The sequence below is a fragment of the Orcinus orca genome, chromosome 4, assembly GCF_937001465.1.
Source record: "Orcinus orca chromosome 4, mOrcOrc1.1, whole genome shotgun sequence".
Taxonomy (NCBI): domain Eukaryota; kingdom Metazoa; phylum Chordata; class Mammalia; order Artiodactyla; family Delphinidae; genus Orcinus; species Orcinus orca.
The window spans coordinates 132445007-132468425 of record NC_064562.1 but is presented as its reverse complement, the minus strand read 5'-3'; the positions used below and the strand labels follow the sequence as shown (position 1 = coordinate 132468425).

The 23419-nt window shown below is 37.3% G+C and overlaps 1 protein-coding gene across 3 annotated transcripts in view; it reads right to left on the bottom strand.

Moving 5' to 3' along the window:
- METTL14 (methyltransferase 14, N6-adenosine-methyltransferase subunit) overlaps positions 1–19274 on the bottom strand; it is a 31629-nt gene extending 12355 nt beyond the window's left edge. The window contains exons 1-7 of one of the 3 annotated variants that reach the window (XM_004265080.3): positions 19075–19274; positions 14947–15035; positions 11067–11154; positions 9593–9673; positions 9146–9233; positions 4249–4339; positions 2902–3043 (exon numbers count right to left, since the gene is read on the bottom strand). In XM_004265080.3, coding sequence (XP_004265128.1) covers positions 2902–3043; positions 4249–4339; positions 9146–9233; positions 9593–9673; positions 11067–11154; positions 14947–15035; positions 19075–19140 — 645 coding nt within the window. In that variant the 5' untranslated portion in view covers positions 19141–19274. Of the gene's footprint in view, positions 1–2901; positions 3044–4248; positions 4340–9145; positions 9234–9592; positions 11155–14946; positions 15036–19074 lie in introns of all 3 variants that reach the window. The other 2 variants (XM_033419335.2, XM_049708825.1) reach the window with 2 other exon arrangements.
- Positions 19275–23419: the final 4145 nt, after the last annotated feature.

Sequence of the window (23419 nt, the reverse complement as noted above, 5' to 3'; positions counted from 1 at the left end):
CCCAGCCGCTCCGCGGCATGTGGGATCTTACCAGACCGGGGCACAAACCCATGTCCCCTGCATCGGCAAGCAGACTCTCAACCACTGCGCCACCAGGGAAGCCTGAAAATGCTTATATTCTTAAACAAAACACACTGGCCTCTACTGACTCTCTAGTGAAAAAGAATACCTGTGAAACCCGAATGCTTTTCTTATTTATACTTTATTTATATTAGCTACTGGCACTTTCTTTAAGGTATTATCACATAAACGTTAAGAGCTTAGGGCTCTGGGGCCAGACAAAACTTTTCAATATATATATAAAATGGAATTCCTTTATTTCAAAAACTCTGTTAGTTTATCATATATAATTGAAGCTCCTGTACCTTCACTGACCAAACCTTAGAGATTAGCTAGAGAAAATAAAGTTCAACCTAACCACTAATCATAGACATAATAAGATTAATTTTTCAATTTTCTTTTGACTAAACTGACCAAGATTGTTTTACATTATTAATCAATTTTGATGAGGATATGGTGAAATAGATATTTCTTAAACACTACTAGAAGGAATGTAAATTTGTGCAACCTATCTGGAGAAATTCTCAGCAATATCAAGAGCATTACATCTTTAACCTTAAGTTTTGGGGATACTATATACTGTATACTTTTCTGTTTCAACAATAAACACAGATTACACTTATCAGAGGAGAGGAAAAACTTTTGTAAAATAAAATAAAATAAAAATAAAATAAACAAAATTGCCAGAGGTACTGAAGCTGAAAGGGAAAGCTTCAAGGAAGAAAAACTGAAGTTATTACATCTTGAAAAATAAGTAATATTAACAATAGTTAATAATTATTAACTCGGAAGATGTGCAAGGATTCAAAGCAGTTCTCTATGAAACACCAGTCTAGAATTTCAGTCCTTTCCCTTCCCTACCTCTCTTCTGTGTTCAGTGCTCCTGATCACACTCTCCTCCTCGAAATTCCCTATTCCTTTGGTTTCCGTGACATTCATACTCTCTTGGTTCACCTCATTCATCTTTCACCCATTCTTTTCACATCTCTTTTATAATGTGCCTCTTAAATGTAAGTTTCCTGAGGATTTACAGTAAATCCACACTGTGTCTTAATTGAGACACTATCTCAAGACAAATTCATTTATTCTCATAGGTTTAATGTGCTAACCCTTTAAAATCTGTATTTTGAGATGATCATATCTGTCTTTTAAGTTTCATAATCTTATTACAACCTCTACTTGAATGTCTCACATACACCTCTAAATCAACACATTCAGTATAATCTAATCACTCTAATCCTGCTACTATTCTTAAATTGACTCTCTCAGCTGGTGATCTCAACCCATTTATCCCAAGATTCAAACTCCTGAGTCATCCTTTACTCTTCCTCTCTTCCCAATCACTAGATCTCGCCAGAAGTATCTACAAAACATTACTGAATTTATCACCTCCTTTCTATTCTTATTAACATCACCCTAAATCAGGGCCCCTTCATCTCCTACCTAGACTACTGCAACAGTGTTCTATCTGCTCTCCCCTCTCCAGACTTCATTTTCTCTAGTCTATCCTCCTCTACACACTAATCTGACCATTTTACTAAACTGGTTAAAGCCCTTCAAAGACTCCTTAATGCCTTTAGGCATAAGCTAAGCTTCTAAGAAGACAAGTCCAAGCTTCTAAGAAGACAGCATCTCAAGACAGTCCCAATCTGTGTTCCAACATCAACCTACATACAGACCTCCCTCACCCGTCTCTTTGCCTCCATCCCTTCTGCTCTTGCTGTTCCTTCTGCTTGGAATCCCTAATCTACCCTTTTCTTCAGCTGGCCAATTCCAGCTAATCTATCCATACATACTGTTCATGTGTCACCTCCTCTTTGTTTATGTCCCCCAGCTTCCTCAGCTTGGTCAGTTTTTCTCAGATCACCTTATGCAGTCCTCTATTATTGAACTAACAATATGATAATGCAATTATCTGTTTAGGTCATTGTTTATTTTATCCCATTAAACTGTGTGCCCCTTAAGGCCAAATACTAAGTCTTATTCATCTTTCAATCTCCAGTACCTAGTTGCCTAGTACAAAGTGGTGCTGAATAAATATTTGTTATTTTTGTTATTGATCAGTAGAAACAGGTTACTTTATGTAACTAACTGAAGCTGTCAGCTTGTTCAATTTTATTTAGGAAAATATAACATCACAAGTATATAATATTGAATTATATCACAATTATATAATACATATGTCCCTTAAATCTATTATACTGTAAGTTCTTTAAAGAGTAGAAATTATGTTCATGTGTGTGTGTGTGTGTGTGTGTGTGTGTGTGTGTGTGTGTGTGTGTACGTATACTCTGATGTTTACTAAAACTAACCAAATATGGAATGTTATCAACCAATCTGTTTTTAGACTTATATCTAGCTATACATTCAAGGACTCTAAGACTGGAATTTTGAGTCTTCCACAGACGATTTACTCACTACCTGCTCAACTTCTGCCTCAAAAAGACAAATCAGGGCTTCCCTGGTGGCGCAGTGGTTGAGAGTCCGCCTGCCGATGCAGGGGACAAGGGTTCGTGCCCCGGTCCGGAAAGATCCCACATGCCGCGGAGCGGCTGGGCCCATGAGCCATGGCCGCTGAGCCTGCGCGTCTGGAGCCTGTGCTCCGCAACGGGAGAGGCCACAACAGTGAGAGGCCCGCGTACCAAAAAAAAAAAAAAGACAAATCAGACTAAAGATATAATATTTGTTAATGTACCTTAGACTTTCAGCCATAATATATACTATAAATCTATATTTACAATTCCTAAAAAAGTAGGGATATTTATAATATTACTTTCTGATCAGACATATATTTATTTGAAAAATAAATAATTCATTACAATGTAGAAAGTTTGATCATACATCATCCCAAGTCCAGCATTTTTCATTAGCAGTGATGCCAGTCTCTCTGTAATATTCTTCTAAAGGGGGTTCAAGAAGAATCACATCAAATTTGGGTGTCAGTTCTCTGATGTCAAAGGCTTCTATATCTGCTTGTAAGTACCTATTTGATTAAAGCATAAAATGTAAGAGATTTTCAAATACTTTACAGTGGTAATGAAAGAAATTTCTTAAATATTTCCTAAACACTATTTACAAAGTCACCATGAGCTAATTACTGAATACCTTTTTATGGAGGAGTATCCTTCCTCAGTACAGACAGTAAACCATCTACCAGTGCTCTTCCAGAGGACATGGATACACTCACACCACAAAGTAAAATCACAGTCCCACACGAACATCCAAAATACAAACTTCTCTCATTTCTTATATTGAAAATCCATACTCAGATGAGTGTCTGAGCCCCTTTCCATTATCATCTTAATATTCCAAAGAATACCATATTACTTTTTCCACAATTGTTAAATTAGAAAAACTATTTGTTAGTAAGTTTTCAATTCCTCCCTCTAAAAAAGTTTCTAAAAATGGACATAATTTTCTTTCCTTAGTTTGTGCCTTAGTAATATTGTTTAACAGTTTTTTCTAGCTACTTAGTATAAATTACTACTAGCCTTTACTTAATGGTTATTTCCACATAGTATGAGAGTATTTTAAATATAAAATACTTTAAATGTAAGAGTGTTTTTAAATAGGATGAATATTAGTCTGCTAAAATTTTTGCCACAAACTCAGACTTCTTTGCGGTTCTTCTAATCATTAACAGTATACATTTTAGCAAACTGTAAAATGTACAAAATGTTCAAAGTAAGCTAAATGTGAAATAAAGAGAGTCTCCAATTTCAAAGACCTTAAACACATTTTTTTAGGGAAGCATTAGTCTGTTTAGCAAAGGTTAAAATGAATTTTTGTATTCCAAAATGTTAATAGCATCTCTGGTTGCTGAGTTATAATTAACTTTCATTTTCTTACTTTCCCTAAGTTTTCTAACTTTCTTCAATAAATAATTTTTGAGAAGAAAAGTCATTTAAAAACATTTTAAGATAATCAGGAATACAACAAATATGATTTTCTAAGAAAAAAATTTAAATTAGTAATTTAAAGTAAATTGTTTAGAAAACTGATAAATTAAATGAGAACCTACTGTGTACTCAGCACTGGAGTTTCAAACTAATATATTTTACTATACAGAAGAAAGAGAATGTGTTAACCTTACAAAGACAGTGAATTTTTTTCAAACAGAAAAGGGGTTACATGATAAAAAGACTAATATTTTAAGCCTGAGTTGGGAACCAAAAAAACCCCACTTACATAGGAGGAGTATTAGATTTAGCTATTAACTCATCCTTCAGCCTGATGAGCTCCCTCAGTTTAGGGTATTCTTCAAATCTGTCAGCCAAACCTGAAGAGGAAACATAGTAAATTCCAAATTTCAATACAAATGAGTATCAATGCATTCAAACATAACGAGCCTGCTCAGAACACAACAATACACCACCTCTTCATCCTCACATCCTTTCAAAAAAGTCTGAGGACTTTTAAACAATTCATATATACATTTTATATACCTAATGACCCTAATCCCACATGCAGGCAAACTCCCAGATGTTCTAAAGCCCAGATCAAGTCAATTAACCATTTAATTTCTCAAATTTATTAAATTAACTAACCTGCTTATAGCATCAAATTTTGCCATTCTGTTCTCAGGAAAAGAAAAATTTTTCTTTCAATCATGCTTTTTGCATTTTCTTTTTACTCAAAAAAGTCTTTCTCCCAAAGAATTTAGTGATTGTTAAAATTTTTACTTAGTTTCTTAGACAGTTATCCAAAGCAGAGAAAATGAGGATTTCTCTTCTTTACTACTGATGATCTTAAATTAAGTGGCTACACTTTATGGACACAATCCCAGAACAAATCTAGTTAAAAAGATAATGAGTCCCTAAGAGTCATTAGCTCACACCTCATTCACTCTGATTACTTACCTAAATTGTACTACCAATTCCAAAATAAGTCACTTTCTCTAAGAATATTTCCTATATCAATATTTATAGTTTTAAAGATCTCACTCCACATTATTATAAACCAAATCCTCAGATACATTTTCAAGCTTAAGACCTTGAAAAACATCTCCAAGTTCCATAAAGGTTAAAAACAGGAGACTTGTTCCGATGTCCTCAAAAATATTTAAATCGCTGAGCCTCAGAAGAAAGTTTAGGTAAAACAACATAATAACTGTTTAAACAACTGTAGGAGTAAGTAGGGCTTGAATATCAAAGATTCCTAAAAGTTTTTATTTTGTTTTTTCTTTCTTCCCTACAAGAAGCATATTCATGACAATATAAATTATATAAACATCTTAAGTTGAAAACCAGAAGTACATTTTAATAACTTTAATATCAAAGAGTAAAAAAGTGAAAGATTTTATAAAGCCTCCTCAATCAGTGGTTACAGATCAAATTTCAAATGAAACAAGTTTGAAGATTTTAGTACAGTCAGGTTTCAATCACAATAGAGTCAGCTCTCAATCATCTACAAAACAGGTACACCTTTTCCTCAATCCATAATAGTTTCCTAAGTACATTTTCTTTGCCTTGGAGAAATAAGTATCTTAAAAGCAGAAAGTCTGATAATGAAATTTGGTTATATCAATATAACTTATAACTTTGAGGAGAAAAACAGCTTTTTGAAGTATAATTGATAAATAAAAACCTTATATATTAAATCTATATTTAACGTATGCAATTCGATGAGTTTGAACATATGCATACACCTGTGAAACCATCACCACAATCAAGGTAAGACATATCAGTAACCTCCAAAAGTTTCTTTGTGTTCCTCTGGTTTTAGTGTGTGTGCATGTGTATGTGTGTGTGGTAAGAACACTTAAGTAAGATGAAATCTACCCTCTTAAATTTTTTTAAGTACTGCTGACTATAGTCAACAGTATTGCTGACTACAGACAATTTGCTACACAACAGATCTACAGAAAAAATTTATCTTGCATAACTGAAATTTTATACCAATTGAACAACTCCCCATTTTCCTCTCTCTCTAGACCCTGACAATCACTCCTGCATTCTCTGCTTCTATGAGACTGACTACTCCAGGTACCTCATAAAAGTGTATGTATTTATATACACATACTATTTTAGGTACCTCTGTAAGTGCATGCATATTTGTCATCCTATGACTGGTCTATTTCACTTACCATTATCATAACTTTTTGTGCTACATCTAAATTTTGCCTGTGAAAACATTAAAATCAGTTTCTACATGTTGCTTACAAACAAGAAAGGAAAAAATAAATTGGATTACATCAAAATTAAAATTTTTGTGTTGCAAATGGTACCAACAAGAAAGTGAAAAGACGGGAATTCCCTGGCGGTCCGGTGGTTAGGACTCTGCGCTCTCACTGCCAAGGGTGTGGATTCAATCTCTGGTCGGGGAACTAAGATCCTGCAAGCCGCAGTGTGGCCAAAAGAAAGACAACCCACAGAATGGGAGAGAATATTTGCAGATCATACATCTGATAAGGGACTTGTACTGAGAATATATAAAGAACTCTTACAATGTAATAATAAAAAGACAAATTACCAATTAAAAAATAAGCAGGGTTTAGACATCTCTGTAAAGTAGGTATTTAAGTGGGAAAATATGCATAGGAAAAGATTCTTAATATCATTAGTCACTAAGGCAATGTAGATCAAAACCACAATGAAATACTACTTTATACCACTAGGACTGCTATAATTAAAAAGACAGATAATAAAATGTCAAGGGTGGTAAGAAACTGGAAGCCTCACATATTGTTGGTAGGAATGTAAATGGTACAACTGCTCTGAAAAACATTTGGGCAGTTCCTCAAAAAGTTAAACATAGAATTACCACATGACACAGCAATTCCACTCCCAGGTATATACCGAAGAGAAATGAAAGCGTCCATTTACACAAGAACTTTACATGAATATTCATAGCAGCAGAGTTTATAACAATCAAAAAGTGGAAACACCACAAATGAATAAATGAAATGTGGTATGTACATACAATGGAATATTTGGCAATAAAAAGAAATGAAGTACTGATAATATGCTGCAACATCAATGGCCCCTGAAAACATTATGTTAAGTAAAAAAAGCCCAGTCACGAAATATCACATGTTGTATGAGTCCAATTATATGAAATGTCTAGAATAGGCAAACTGATAGACAATAGTCAATTAATGATTACTTAAGGCTGGGGGGCAACTGTGGGAGAAGGAATGGGAATTGACTGCTAATGAGTACTGAATTTCTTTAGGGGAGATGAAAATGTTCTAACGATGTGGAGAAAGGGGACTTGTACACTGTTGGTAGGAATGTAAATCAGTGCAGCCACTGTGGAAAACAGTATGGAGGTTTCTCAAAAATCTAAAAATAGAACTACCACATGATCCAGCAACTCCATTTCTGGGTATATATCTGAAGAAAATGAAAACACTAATTCAAAAAGATACACGCACCCCAGTGTTCTTAGCAGCATTATTTACAATAGCCAAGAAATGGAAGCAACCTAAGCGTCCAGCAAAGGTAAATGGATAAAGACAATGTGCCATATATATATATACATACACACACACACACACACACACACAATGTGGTGTATACACACATACACACACACACACACTTATTACTCAGCCATAAAAAAAAGTGAAATTTTGCCTTTTGCAACAACATGGATGGATTGGAGGGTATTACGCTTAGTGAAATAAGTCAGACAGAGAAAGACAAATACTGTGTATTATCACTTATACGTGGAATCTAAAAAATAAACTAGTGAATATAACAAAAAAGAAACAGACTCACAGATAAAGAGAACAATCTAGTGGTTACGGGGGGGAGAAGTGGGGAGAGCAAAATAGGGGGAGGGGATTAAGAAGTACAAACTTCTATGCATATAATAAATAAGCTACAAGGATATATTGTACAGCAGAGAAAATACAGCCAATATTTTATAATAACTATAAATGAAATATAATCTTTAAAAATTGTAAACCACTATTTGTACACCTAAAACATATAATATTGTAAATCAACGATACCTCAATTTTTTTAAAAGTTCTAAAATTAGATTGTGGCAATGGTTGCACAAATCTATAGATATTCTTAAAAAACTCAATTATATTCTTTAAATGGGTGCACTGTATGGTACATGAATTCTCTCAGTCAAGCTGTTTTTAAAAATGTAGGGATAATGCCTTTGGTAAGCTTATCGGTAGACTGGACACAGCTGAGAAAAGATTCTGAGCGTGACGATATCTCAATAGAAACCTCAAAAACTGAAAAGTAAATAGAACAAAAATTGGAAAAAAAAAAGCCAGACTATCTAAGGAATGTGGGACAACTACAAAAGGTAAAATGTGTAATGGAAATATAAGAAGGAGAAAAAACAGAAAGAGGAAGAGAAGAAATATTTGAAATAATAATGACTGAGAATTTTCCCAAAATAATGTCAGACATCAAACCCCAGACACAGGAAGCTCAGAGAGTACCAAAGAGGATAAACACAAAAAAAACCCAAAGCAAACAAAACCCAGCTATACCTACACATATCATTTTCAAACTACAGAAAATCAAAGCTAACGAAAAAATTCTGAAAGAAACCAGAAAAAAAAAAAACCAAACCTATTGAGGAACAAAGTAGGAATTATACCCAACTTCTCAGAAACAAGCAAGAACAGGGTGAAGTAAAATACTTAAAAGTGTTGAAAGAAAGAAAACACCAATCTAGAATTCTGTACTTTGCAAAATTAATCTTTCAAAAGTAAAGGAAAAATAAAGACTTTCTCAGGCAAACAAAAATTGAGGGAATTTGTTGCCAACAGGCCTGCATTGCAAGAAATGTTAAAAGAAATTCTTTAGACAAAAGGAAAATAATATAAGTCAGAGAATCAGATTTACATAAAGAAAGGAAGAGCATCGAAGGAATAAATGAAGGCAAAATAAAAATGAGGGATAGTTACAGAACCAAAATGAAGGAAAGATGGAAGGAAGAAGGAAAAAAGTAACACTGCTTGATGGAAAAAGAGAGTGTACTAGAAGTACTAAGAATGGAAAGGGGAAGCCAAGCCAGGAAAAATAACGTTGTTAGAAATAAACCACAAAATGGATAAATTACATGCATTTAATCAACAGCTAGCAATAGCATATTCCCAACAAATCTGACATACCTACATCTCTGATGAAATTTTGAGGTCTATGTCCGGTGTCTACAAAATGTTGGCAGTAATCATTATGGGGATTTAAACTCTGTGTTCCCTAAAGAAAACATCAAAATTAAATAAACAGCATTCGCTCTGAGGGCAGATACACTAACTCTGTACTTTATTTTTTATTATGAGGCCATACAAAATATAAGTTAATTGACATTAAAAAAAACAGAAAACATCACTATTAAAATAATAGTATTACAATTCAGTATCTACAGACATTAATAAAGCATTATCTCATCCTAAATGGGCAAGCATCAGAAGAATATTTCATGAATAATTTTAAATGACCTTTATAATAATGATCCCTCAATAACTGAAAAAATCTTGAAAACAAATAAGTATTTAAAATCTTTTCAGGCATAAAGCTGAAATGTGAAGTTATGGACGTGAAAATTATTTTTTTACCTTAAGAAAAGTACTAGAATCTTTGTAAATCTCTTCTTCATATGGCAAATTCTCTTCCTCCTGTTGCAGTTCTAATTCATCCTTGGAAAAGGAAGTATACATTTTATGTATAAGAGGAGTATCTTACATATTATGATATCTCGAGTATTAAGACTCATATAAATATTTTCTTTCCCTAAGACACAATAAAGTTTTCAAATTACTGTTAAAGTCAAATATTGAAGTCAGGACTTCCCTGGTGGTCCAGTGGTTAAGAATCTGCCTTCCAACGCAGGGAACACGGGTTGGATCCCTGGTCAGGGAACTAAGATCCCACATGCCGTGGGGGAACTAAGATCCCACGTGCCGCGGGGCAAGTAAGCCCGTACACGCGGCCGACAGCTAGAGAGAAGCCCACGGGTGGCAATGAAGAGCCCACATGCCACAACTAAGGCCTGATGCAGCCAAATAAATAAATATATAAAATACAAATTAAAAAAAAATTTTTTTAATCTAAAAAAAACGAAGTTTTTGCTTTTCATCATTAGCTGTAACTAGTTATGCTTATAATATATAAAATAAATATTTCTTTTTCATTCTCTTCAGTAATAATTGTCTATAACTACTAATTTTGTTGACTAAGTTATCTAGGATTATTTATCTCTGATATAATACCTTAAATATTAGAATTTAGCTCAAATCATGAAAGATATGACCACCAATGGGGCAATTTTATTTCTACTAGATCAAACCATATGAAACTGCTATTTTATAAGTCAAAAATGTTAAAATATCAGAAACTGTATATGGTTTGACCTAATATAATCACAAATAGTTAAGTTATATAAGAGAATGTATCAAATGCAACCAATACACAAGAGAATATCTATGAAATTAGATAATTATACCTAAAGATTTACTGAAACTATTTATTCTCTTCTCTATTGAATATAGTTCTATGACAATTAATTTGAAAAAAATGGAGGTAGGTTTTTTTGCCCTTAACTTTCTTTCTTTTCAACTACATATTGTAATTACAAGTTGAGAAGCTGGGTTTTTGCCTTGGGTCTCTGTCAGAAATGGTTCTACACTGCTGTCTAGCCCATGAGTTCTCAAAATATTTTAATTGTACTACCCTATATTGTTAACATGGAATAATGCAACTCAAAGAAGACAGTATTGTAGCCCCTTGAAATATGATTGAATTATCCAAAGTTTCTGATACATCTACCTCCTTACTCTTATTTAAGAATGCTATTGCCTAGTGCTAACTAGGCATTATGCTAAGTGCTTCATATACATCATCTAATTTAATCCACATACTTCTTGTGTTAAACTGATATAAATGTCTTAAATTTACCTAATTACATCAACAATTATTCAGTATTCTGTCAAAATTCAGCTTCTGTCAAATTTTGTTTTCCTGGGTAAGACTCTACGGATTGTAAGGACTTATTTTCTTCTTGACCATAAAATTGTCCCATTCTCTACTTGCCTTATATTCTTCCATTTTGTCTTCATCTGTCTCTCCTTCATCCTGATACTTACGTTTTGCATTTGGAGCAGAGGTATCATAGGAAGCCCTGAAAATTAAAACTGAAATATCACTCACAAATACATACAAGATGTATAAATGTCTCCATTAATAGTATTAAAGAACTGGTTATATAAACAGAACAAGGCAAATTTTTCCTGACTAAACAGTATCTATTCACCCAGTTTATAAATCTTAAAAGTAACACAACCTGACGAATAATCTGTACTTTTTTTTGAGAAAGCAAACAAATAAGAAACTAAGCTTTTATAAGGTATGCATGGCAAAAAGAAACTTCTACATTATGTATCATTCTAATGTGTCTTGAGCAAAACTGATGTTCTATAAAGGATCATAAAGACTACTACAAGCAACTATATGCCAATAAAATGGACAACCTGGAAGAAATGGACACATTTTTAGAAAGGTAAAAAATTCCCAGACTGAACCAGGAAGAAACAGAAAATATAAACAGACCAATCACAAGTAATAAAATTGAAACTGTAATTAAAAATCTTCCATCAAACAAAAGTCCAGGAACAGATGACTTCACAGGTGAATTCTATCAAACATTTAGAGACGAGCTAACACCTATCCTTCTCAAGCTCTTCCAAAAACTGCAGACAGAGGAACACTCCCAAACTCTATTAATCTCTATTAAAAGGATCATACACCATGATCAAGTGGGATTTATCCCAGTAATGCAAGGATTCTTCAATATATGCAAATCAATCAATGTGATACACCATATCAACAAATTAAATAATAAAAACCATACGATCATCTCAACAGATGCAGAAAAACTTCGACAAAAATTTGACAAAATTAACACCCATTTAAGATAAAAACTCTCCAGAAAATGGGCATATAGGGCACCTACCTCAACATAATAAAGGCCATATATGACAAACCCACAGCAAACATCATTCTCAATGGTGGAAAACTGAAAGCATTTCCTCTAAGATCAGGAACAAGACAAGGATGTCCACTCTCACCACTATTATTCAACATAGTTGTGGAAGTCCTAGCCGCGGCAATCAGAAAAGAAAAAGAAATAAAAGGAATACAAATTGGAGGGACTTCCCTGGTGGCACAGTGGTTAAGAATCCACCTGCCAATGCAGGGGACACGGGTTCGAGCCCTGGGCCGGGAAGATCCCACATGCCACGGAGCAACTAGGCCCATGTGCCACAACTACTGAGCCTGCGCTCTAGAGCCCACGAGCCACAACTAATGAAGCCCACGTGCCTAGAGCCCATGCTCTGCAACGAGAAGCCACCGCAATGAGAAGCCCACGCACCGCAATGAAGAGTAGCCCCTGCTCGCTGCAACTAGAGAAAGCCTGTGCACAGCAACAAAGACCCAACACAGTGAAAAATAAATATTTTTTAAAAAAAGGGAATACAAATTGGAAAAGAAGAAGTAAAACCATTGCTGCTTGCAGATAACATGATGATACACACAGAAAAATCCTACAGATGCCACCAGAAAACTGCTAGAGCTAATCAATGAATTTGATACAGGATACCAAATTAATGCACAGAAATCTCTTGCATCCCTATACACTAACTACAGGAGATAAGAAAAATAAATTAAGGAAACAATCCCATTTACCAATGCAACAAAAAGAATAAAATACCTAGGAATAAACCGACCTAATGAGGCAAAAGACCTGTACTCAGAAAACTATAAAACACTGATGAAAGAAATCAAATATGACACTAACAGATGGAGAGATATACCATGTTCTTGGATCTGAAGAATCAATATTGTGAAAATGACTATATTGCCCAAAGCAATCTACAGATTCAATGCAATCCCTATCAAATTACTAAAGGCATTTTTCACAGAATTAAAACAAAGAATTTTACAATTTATATGGAAACAGAAATGGCGCCATATAGCCAAAGCAATATTGAGAAAGAAAAACAGAGCTGGAGGAACCAGGCTCCCAACTTCAGACTCTACTACAAAGCTATAGTAATCAAGACAGTATGGTACTGACACAAAAAAAAAGAAATACAGATCAGTGGAACAGGATATAAAGCCCAGAGATAAACCCCCCACACCTATGGTCACCTTATCTTTGATAAAGGAGGCAAGAATATACAATGGAGAAAAGTCAGCCTCTTCACTAAGTGGTGCTGAGAAAACTGGACAGCTACATGTAAAAGAATTAAATCAGAACACTACCTAACACCACACACAAAAATAAACTCAAAATGGATTAAAGACCTAAATGTAAGACTGGACACCAAAAAACTCTTAGAGGAAAATGTAGGAAAAACACTCTGACATAAATCACAGCAAGATGTTTTTTGACCCACCTCCTAGAGAAATAAAAACAAACAAATGGGACCTAATGAAACTTTAAAGCTTTTGCACAGCAAAGGAAACCATAAACAAGATGAAAAGACAACCCTCAGAATGGGAGAAAATATTTGCAAATGAAGCAACTGACAAAGGATTAATCTCCAAAATATACAAACAGCTCATGCAGCTCAATATCAAAAAAACAGATAACCCAACCGAAAAATGGGTGGAAGACCTAAATAGACATTTCACCAAAGAAGACATACAGGTGGCCAAGAGGCACATGAAAAAATGCTCAACATCACTAATTATTAGAGAAATACAAATCAAAACAACAATGAGGTATCACCTCACACCAGTCAGAAAGGTCACCATCAAAAAAACCTATGAACAGTAAATGCTGGAGAGGGTGTGGAGAAAAGGGAACCCTCTGGCACTGTTGGTAGAAATGTAATTTGATACAGCCACTATGGAGAACAGTATGGACATTCATTAAAAAACTAAAAATAGAACTACCATATGACCCAGCAATCCCACTACTGGGCATATACCCTGAGAAAACCATAATTCAAAAAGACACATGTACCCCAATGTTCATTACAGCACTATTTACAATAGCCAGGACATGGAAGCAACCTAAATGTCCAATGACAGAGGAATGGATAAAGAAGATGTGGTACATGTATACAATGGAATATTACTCAGCCATAAAAAGGAACGAAATTGGGTCACTTGCAGAGATGTGGGTCAACTTAGAGTCTGTCATACAGAGTGAAGTAAGTCAGAAAGAGAAAAACAAATATCATATATTAACACATATATGTGAAATCTAGAAAATGGTACAGATGAACCTATTTGCAGGGCAGGAATAGAGACAAAGTAGTAGAGAACAGATGAGTGGACACAGCGGGCAGAGGGAAGGGGAGGGTGGGATGAACTGGGAGATTAGGACTGACATATATTCACCACCATGTGTAAAATAGCTAGTGGGAACCTGCTGTATAGCACAGGGAGTGCAGCGTGGTGCTCTGTGATGACCTAGATGGGTGGGATAGCAGGGGGTGGGAGGGAGGTCCAAGAGGGAGGGGATATATGTATACATATAGCTGATTCACTTCACTGTACAGCAGAAATTAACACTACATTGTGAAATAATTATACTCCAATTAAAAAAAAATTGGTAACTATAATACTGAAAAATTCTAAATGCTTTATGAACTATCAAGTCAATACCACTTTTAGGGCAAAGTGTGTTTTTCTTAATAAGGATTTTTTAAATAAAATTATATATGGTATATAAGCTAATTCCTAGCCTAACATTCCATTTTCTAACTACTTTATAAATGAAAACTTACTGTATTCAGATAATAAGTATTTCATAATTCATGCACTAACAATAAAAACCAATGTTTCCTAAATCTGTATGCTGATACTTATAACAACACACTTCATACCTAGGATTATTGTTTATTAAAACAGTGATCCTTTCACATATACTAACATGTCACTAAAAAAATATTCAACTGACCTGCAAGTTTCTCTTGTTTCAGCAATTTCTCTCTGCTCATCTTTGCTATTTAACACAGCACCAATACTGTCAGCACTTTCAGCTCCCAACTGAGAAAAGGCAAAAACCCAAAATTAGATGACAGTGTACTGAATAGCCTTCCTAGTCATTTGTAGCAGCATTTAATACATCAAGTATTTAAAAAAAAAAAAAAAAAAAAAAACCCGTAACTACTGCAGCAGGCAAATGGACAAATTACCTTGCAGGAAAAACAGAAAACACCTTGGAGCAAAACCATGTTAATTAAGAATGATTTTGCCAGCTGAAAAGTATTTTATGCTTTCAGTTATTTTGAAATTAAAACAATTAACTTGACCAATCCTCTACTTTTAAAGCAAATAATAAAACACAATTTAGCAGCAGTAGCAATAACAAAATAACAAAAAAAGCAGCTAACATAGTGTTTATAGTGTGATATGCACTATGTTAAACACTCTGCATCCATCAGCTCACGTATTGTACCTTATTTATTCCATGCCGTAATAAATACCTTTTCAGTTTTATTCAAGCCAAGTCTTTATAATGATTATAGGCACAATACTAAACTTTACAAAAACCTGAAAAATAGTGATGCGAATTCGGGTTGGCAGTTCGGGAAATTTTGCAAAATACAACAAATGTAAACAAATCACTAGTTGAAATAGGCCTGGCTACATAGTGTGGGATCAATTCATGGAAAACTTTAAAAGCCAAACCAAGAAGTATAGAATGCAATTTACAGGCCATGAGGAACCACTTAATATTTTTAAGCACACGAAGGGCATGAGGAAATCTGCATTAAATAATCCCTTAGCTCAAGAAAGGTGAGAAGGCACACTACAATATTAGAGCTGCAAGTCCCCAGCCTTGATCTTAAACAATTACCACTGCCTCTTTAGACTACCCACTTCATGACTCCCCTAAGGTTTCCCCAATGATAAATCTCTTCCAATATATCAACTGTTCCTGATATTTTAACTCTTCCATAAAATCTTCCTGACCCCTATTCTCTTTAGTCAGAAAACACATTTATTCCCATAGGTGGAATGCTTTATAACCTTCTTCCCAAGACTGAGTCGGACTCCCTTCAAATCTCAGATGAGTACATTTCTTCTGAGGGTCCTTCCATGAACACTATCTACAGAATAGGTAGCCTCCTCATTTCCTCATTCCGATCATAGCACTTAATACACCCTTTTTGTTTTACTTTTGTTTCACAGTCGCCATCACAACTTCCAATTTTTTATTTGTACAATTCAATTACTTTATCAGTTTACTTTTGTTTACTTCTCCCCCACTGAAATGTTAGCTCACTGAGGGGAAGAACTCTGTCCTGTTGATATCTGTATGTTCAGCAGCTACTATAACATCTGACTTATAGTACATGCTTATAAATATGTGAATGAACCAATGAGATTTTCTACCAAGGTGTAAATTAGAATACAATGTTTTACAAGAGGAATGCTTTAAATCAAATTGTGCTTACATATATAATTGTCTTCTCATACTCCAACATTTTTAAAAAATTGTGGAATGACTGGAGTAACAGACTTCCCATTGTGGTAGCACTAAATATATTATTTGAATAACTATGACAATTTGGAATCATTTGAAAGCATGTATAATTTTTTGAAACAAAGCTACAAGTTAAATAAAAACAGGTGTAAATCGTTGGTGATAGCATCAATTGCCACAATCGTGGTCTGGGCCTATATACTGCATCCGATATCTTCATCCAGCAGCCAAGTCAGTCAAGCAAATTATACACACTTGAGTTGTGCTCTACTCTGACAGATCATCAATCAACAAAAATTTATTAAAAACTTACTTTGGGCAAGAAACAAAGTTAGGATAGAAGATTAAGCCAACAGGAATTAAATGCAAAGACGCTGCACGCAAACTGTTTATATTCTGTATGATGGTTAATAATATACAATAGGGGACGCAACAGTAAGGAAAATGGATGCTCAGAGGGAGAAGAGTCTAAGCCAGGGAGATCACAATAGGTTTCATCACAAAATTCTGACCTGGGCTGTCACAGAGGATAGACAGAAATCAGAAAGAAAGGACAACTTTTAAAAATCATAAAGTATGTACTGCACAAATCACGTTCCGGAGAGTAATAAACCAGTCTGTCTTGTTCATACAGAGAAAAGTAAGTGAAAGGAAGGCTGCTAAAGTGGAAGTCTGTCATTGATTATACTGTACATCCTTAGGTGGAAAGGTTCCTATCCAACTGTACTAGGAGGCAGCCAGGTGTATTGCAAAGGCCTGAAACTGCAGCTTGCAAATGTAAACGGTTTGTGGCCTTCAGCATGTAACAAATTTCCTGAGCTTTATTTTCTTCATCTATAAGACACAGATAGCATCTGACTGGTATGATCAAATATAATGTATGTACAAGCTTGGCAGAGTCTTGACACACAGAAAGGACTTAATAAACGGCAGCCATTATTAAATTCTGTGCAGTATGTAAGCTCTCTGAGGGTAGGACCACCTATTATTATTCATAGCTGAATTGCCAATGTCTACAAAAGCTCCTGGCACATAGTAAGACACTCAACCAATCATTGTTTACGACTATTTTCAGTCAAACAGACGTCTGAATTCAAAACTAAAGAGTAAGAACCTTGGTGGTAACAAAGAGCTGCTGAACATTTTTGAAGATAACATAATAGAAACTGGGAAAAGGAAGGCTTGGAAAAGATACCTGATTTGTCCAAAATCACTATGCCAGGAACAGATCTGATTCCAAACGCCCCCTTTTTTTTTGGCCACGCATTTGTGGGATCTTAGCTGCCGACCACGGATTGAACCCGGGCCACAGCAGTGAAAGCACTGAGTCCTAACCACTGGACACCAGGGAACTCCCTAAACGCCCACCCTTTTACCACTGTACCATAAATCTTTTCATCCGATCATAAAAGAGGATAGGTCTCAGATTTCCAGGTACTAAAACGAAAACTTATTACTGAAAAAAATAACAGTAAGATGCCTCATCAAAACCTGTGAGCATTTCCCCCATCCCTTTTACCGGTCTGAGTGGTAGAAAGTAAAACACAACCTCTAACTTTAATTAAGCAGAGGTGTGCATCTGCATTTTCTGCATGTGTACTCCACTAATCAAGTGTTAACTTACTCATACACAAGAAGGAGTGAGGCCAAGATCTGGAGAGACAAACCTGGGTTTAAACTTTCTGGCCCAGAGGTGAAGGAGCCGGGGCAAAAATTAACCTCTGGAGCCTCTGTTTCATTATCCGATAACTGAAGACAATATTACCTATTTCAGAGATTTGTTGTGATCGATACAAATTAAGAATTCAAACGTTAGCTGCGAGTGAGGACGAGGATACCGTACACAGCAGGGTCGACAGCAATACGCATCATGCAGAATCTAAAATTTACACTCAGGCTTCTACCAATGCAGTCGTTAGACACTATCCCAGAGAAAATACCGTAAACCTGACCCACAATGAAGCCCCAATCTCAAGAATCGGGAGCTGATTACAAAGAAAGGCAAGACACAAACGACCATTTAAAAAGTGAACAGAAGGGTTTCCCTGGTGGCGCAGTGGTTGAGAGTCCGCCTGCCGATGCAGGGGACACGTGTTCGTGCCCCGGTCCGGGAAGACCCCACATGCCGCGGAGCGGCTGGGCCCGTGAGCCATGGCTGCTGAGCCTGCGCGTCCAGAGCCTGTGCTCCGCCACGGGAGAGAGGCCACAAGAGTGAGAGGCCCGCGTACAGCAAAAAAAAAAAAAAAAATGAACAGAAATTCTGGAGGATAACAAGTCACTTTTCTTTGCCTGAACTGCGGTAACTTATACAGAAAGACCACTGTATTCTCATCATTGAGCACCACTCGGCGGCCATTCCATAACGGTTGCTGAAGACCAAGCGTGGCGTTCGGTTCAGCACCACAATGACCGCGAGGTAAAAGAGGAAAAGATTCGGGCTACCCCGGGGGTTGAGAACAAGAGAGTAGGTGGGCGCAGGGATTAAGGTCGCGGGACCAGAAAGGACTGCACCGTGGCCAGTAACGAGACAGAAAAGGAAGGCGGTAACAGGCCGGCCGCGCACGCGCATTCGCGATCCCTCCCTGGGCCCCGGACCTGCTGCGCGAGAAGCTGTCGCCGTAACTTCTGCCGCTCCCGGATCTCCTGCAAGCGGCTGTCCATGTCCCAACTCTTGTTTTCCACTGCCTCGAAAACTTGGCAATGAGCGGACGAACCCCCGCCCAATTTTTCTTCGGAGACTGTGGAACACAAAATTCCCCAGGAGCTTCCAGCGGCGTGTACCCAGTGTTTTTTCCTCAATAGCTGTTTCCGGCGCGGCCGGAATTTGGCGCCACCGCTCCCGGAAGTCCCGCCTCCTTATGGACGCCCGCGATTTGACGCTGCCTAGAAGAGGCCCAATGAGGGTCCTGCGACGCCGGCGCCAGAGGCGTCTCTGGAGGCTTCGGCGGTCCGTAGCTGGGGCTGTTGGAGCTGTGGCGGCGAATCGTTGACCCCTCACTTTCCCCTTCCTGGGACTTGAGGCTCCCTTGGTCTTTCAGCACTGTTGCCACGTGGTGGGCCGTTTTGTTGATTCCCTTTTCCATTAGTTCCCCAGTTGCCAGTTCTGACGTTTTAATCATTGCCAGATACCCGTTTTTTCGTGAAAGCACTAACGCGGGTCAGATTTCGGGGTTTGAACCCTGGACTGTCGTTTACTAGCTGAGTGGCCTCGTCTAGATAATCAACCTCTGTGAGCCTCTACTTTTCTCATTTGTAAAATGGGAGGGATAAGAGTGCCTACCTCACAGAGTTGTGAAGATTGAAAGAATAAACAGAGCCAAACACATCCCGCCATGCAAGTGTTCATTAAGCTTTTTATTATTACTTTCCACTTGAGGCAGGGAACAGCAACTGCATCTTCTCCACAACTCACTAGCCCTTGAGAAGTTTCCTATTTTACCATAATGCATTTTATGGATTCTTTAGAGAGGTGGGAGGCTGATAGTAAAATTTGTCTTGGTTCATGTCCTAGAGGTCAGAGGCTACGGGGGCCCTTTTTGTGCTTGTGCATTTGTCTTAGCTGGAAATAACCCTGAGATATGAAAACAAATAGCCTACTGATGCTTGTGGCGGGGGGGCTCAGTGATGATTCTTCTTTCTTCATAGGAAGGCAACAAGGACCAAAGTTTTTTTTTTTACATCTTTATTGGAGTATAATTGCTTTACAATGGTGTGCTAGTTTCTGCTTCATAACAAAGTGAATCAGTCACACACACACATATGTTCCCATATCCCTTCCCCCTCACGTCTCCCTCCCTCCCTCCCTCCCAGGACCAAAGTCTTAAGTTATTACCATTATACACCACATTTGTCATCTTATTCCAAATTCAAAGTAGCAGAAGTAGACTAAGACGTCATGTTGCCCCAAGTTTAATTGGAAGTTGTGGCACATACTTACCAAGATTAGTAACAAGTCTGTTCTTTGAGAGAGGATTTAATTTTTGAAAATAGTATTAAATCCTCCAGATCAAAAGCAGGTGGGTCAGGCTAGGCCAAAAGTGGGCAGACTAGGCTCTTACTAATTGTCATGTCTTTCTCAAGAACTAGCTCTGAAAGGCAATTTCAAAAGAGGAGTCCTAAAAATCCCTTGAGTAATGGCAGCACTGTTTGAAAAAGTATGTTAACTTCCAAGGGGCCTATACTGTAAAAGACAATACTAATTTGTACATATGAATTAAAGTGTGTTTCTTTAACAGTCAGCTGCATCACCTGCCAGTCAGGTAAGCTGAGTACTGATTTGAACCATTTTTCAGTGATGTGAATTGACATTTTGTTCACTCAAAAATTTATTATAGGGCTTCCCTGGTGGCGCAGTGGTTGAGAGTCCACCTGCCGATGCAGGGGACACGGGTTCGTGCCCTGGTCCGGGAAGATCCCACATGCCGCGGAGCCACTGTGCCCGTGAGCCATGGCCGCTGAGCCTGCGCGTCCGGAGCCTGTGCTCCGCAACGGGAGAGGCCACAACAGTGAGAGGCCCGCATACCGCAAAAAAAAAAAAAAAAAAATTATATTTATTGAGCATTTTATATGGCAGACACTGTGATGGACCCTTGAGTCTATCAGAGACCAAAAACCAAATCAGTCAGTTTTTCTTTAAGGAGTTTACTACCTAAAGGAGGAAAAAAATTTTTTCCTGGTAAAGGGTAGTGCAGGTGCTAGTGGTATTTAAGCCCCATACTCACCTGAACTCTGCTCTGTGACGATGGTTGGCCTGGGAGTTTGCAAACTGTAGTTCCCAGCTTCCCTTGTCAGACAGCTTCCTGTAAGATTCTGGTAAGAATTCTGCACAGGCAGAAAATCAGAAGGTGGAACATGGGAAAGCTATTGTTCCTTAGTTCTCTTCCTCTCTGCTTCTGGTATTCAGGGCAGTGTCTGTGCCCTTTACAAAGTCCAGCACCAGCTGCAGCAACCCCTCCTTGGTGGTCCTGTTTTCCCTTTCCCTACACTCATGTGGCAACCCCAAGAGAGCATTTGCTCTTGGGCTCTGATAATACCACCTCCACCCTCTGTTCTACCAGCTCTAGGACTAGTAGGCACTTCCTGCAGTTAGGAATTTCTGATTTAATCTCACCCTCCCCTTTATGCTCTTTTAGCTATCAACATTTCTCCATAACAAATGCTGTCTGTTTAGAATTCCTTATTTGATTTCTGTTTTCTTGCCTGGGACCTGTACTGATGAAGATGCAAATGTGAACTACCTTTAGTATTTACAAAGTCTTTGGAATGCAGCAGAGGGTTGTCCCGGTTTCCACAAAGAAAGGGATATAACTCTGAAATCTGTCTCCCAACCAATGAATTTTAAAATACCAGACCACACCTGTGGAGTACTGTACATGCCTATCAGTAACATTTGTTCATCACAGCAACATAAGGACAACTACAGAATGTGTGTGGTGGGGAGAAGGGGGAGAAGAAATTTAGAAAGTTGCCACATATAATTCATATTCTTTGAAAAAGCAATTTAACTTCTAGGCACTTATTTTAAGGAAGTAATGAGAGATCCACGTAACAATGAATGCATCTCCCCTGTTGAGCTGCATCCCATAGGCCTACAAGTCTTGTGCTTGCCCAGCTTCAAGACTAAGACAGAGCCCAGAGTCAGCAACAGAGACATCAATGCATGGGGGAGACTACACGTCTGAAGCAAAGTCCTGGAGCAAAACCCCACCGGGTGCAGTGGAGGGCAGGCAGAACAAGGTGGCCGTCTTTGCTGTGGGGAAGGGAGGGAGATTACCAGTTACAGGGGAAATAGATGTCAGGTGGGCTCATTAGTTACCAGGGAAACCAGTAGAGGCGAATGCCCCTCCCCTGGAGCAAGTACAAAGGAAGGTCAGTCATGTGAGTAGGCTGTAGGTGCAGCAGGCGCTGGTTGACCAGGGGACACACAGAGAGCAAGAGAACAGCCATCTTGAGTGGCCTGACCATACATTCCCCCTAAGTTCCTTGAGAATGACTCTTCCAAATCTATGTATCCAACTGCCTATTGTCCATCTTACTAAAGTGTCCCTCACAATCTCAAAGTTAACATGGATATAACCTGAATTTGTCAGTCACCCCCATCTTCTCAAAAATAATTTTTTAATTCTACTCCTAAGGTGTTTCCTATTTCAGTGAATGGGATCAGTATCCACCCATTTTCCTAAATAAAAAGCACTCTACCTCTTCTTCAGCCTCCTTATCTACTCTGTGCCTGTAGTTCCACCCTTAACCTCAACCCTCACACACACACACACACACACACCATTCTTCATTTCTGCAAACACAACTTCTGATGATGCATATCCTGATTCATATCCTAATTTTGCTACCAGTTTCCAGCCTATCAGATTCTTCCTAGAGATTTGTGGAAAATTATAATTTTATCACTTCCAACTCTGCTCAAAATTTTTACATGTCTCCTCAATGTTTGGGGCAGTGCTGTCCAAGAGAACTTCTGTGTGAATATATCTTCATTTCTTTGGGATAAATGCCTAGAGTGCAATTACTGTGTCATGTGGTAGTTGCATGTTTACTTTTTTTGTTTTTGTTTTTTTAACTGCCAGACTTTTCCAGAGCATATGTATCATTTTATATTCCCACAAGCAATGTGTAAGTGATCCAGTTTCTCCACATCCTTGTGTGCATTTATTATTTCACCTATTCTGATATTTTATATACATACACACACAGTGTGGCTTACATAGCAATTTGATGAAGCATAGAACATTGCAGACACATTCCTTGTTTTGAAATGAAAAAACTTTCTGATGTTACTAAAAGCATCTCGTGGTTTTAATTTGCACTTCGCTAATGAATAATGATGTTGAACATCATTTTATTTCTTTATTTGCCATTACATACCTTTTCTGGTGAAATATCTCTTCATGTCTCTTACCCATTTATTAACTGGATTGTTTGCTTT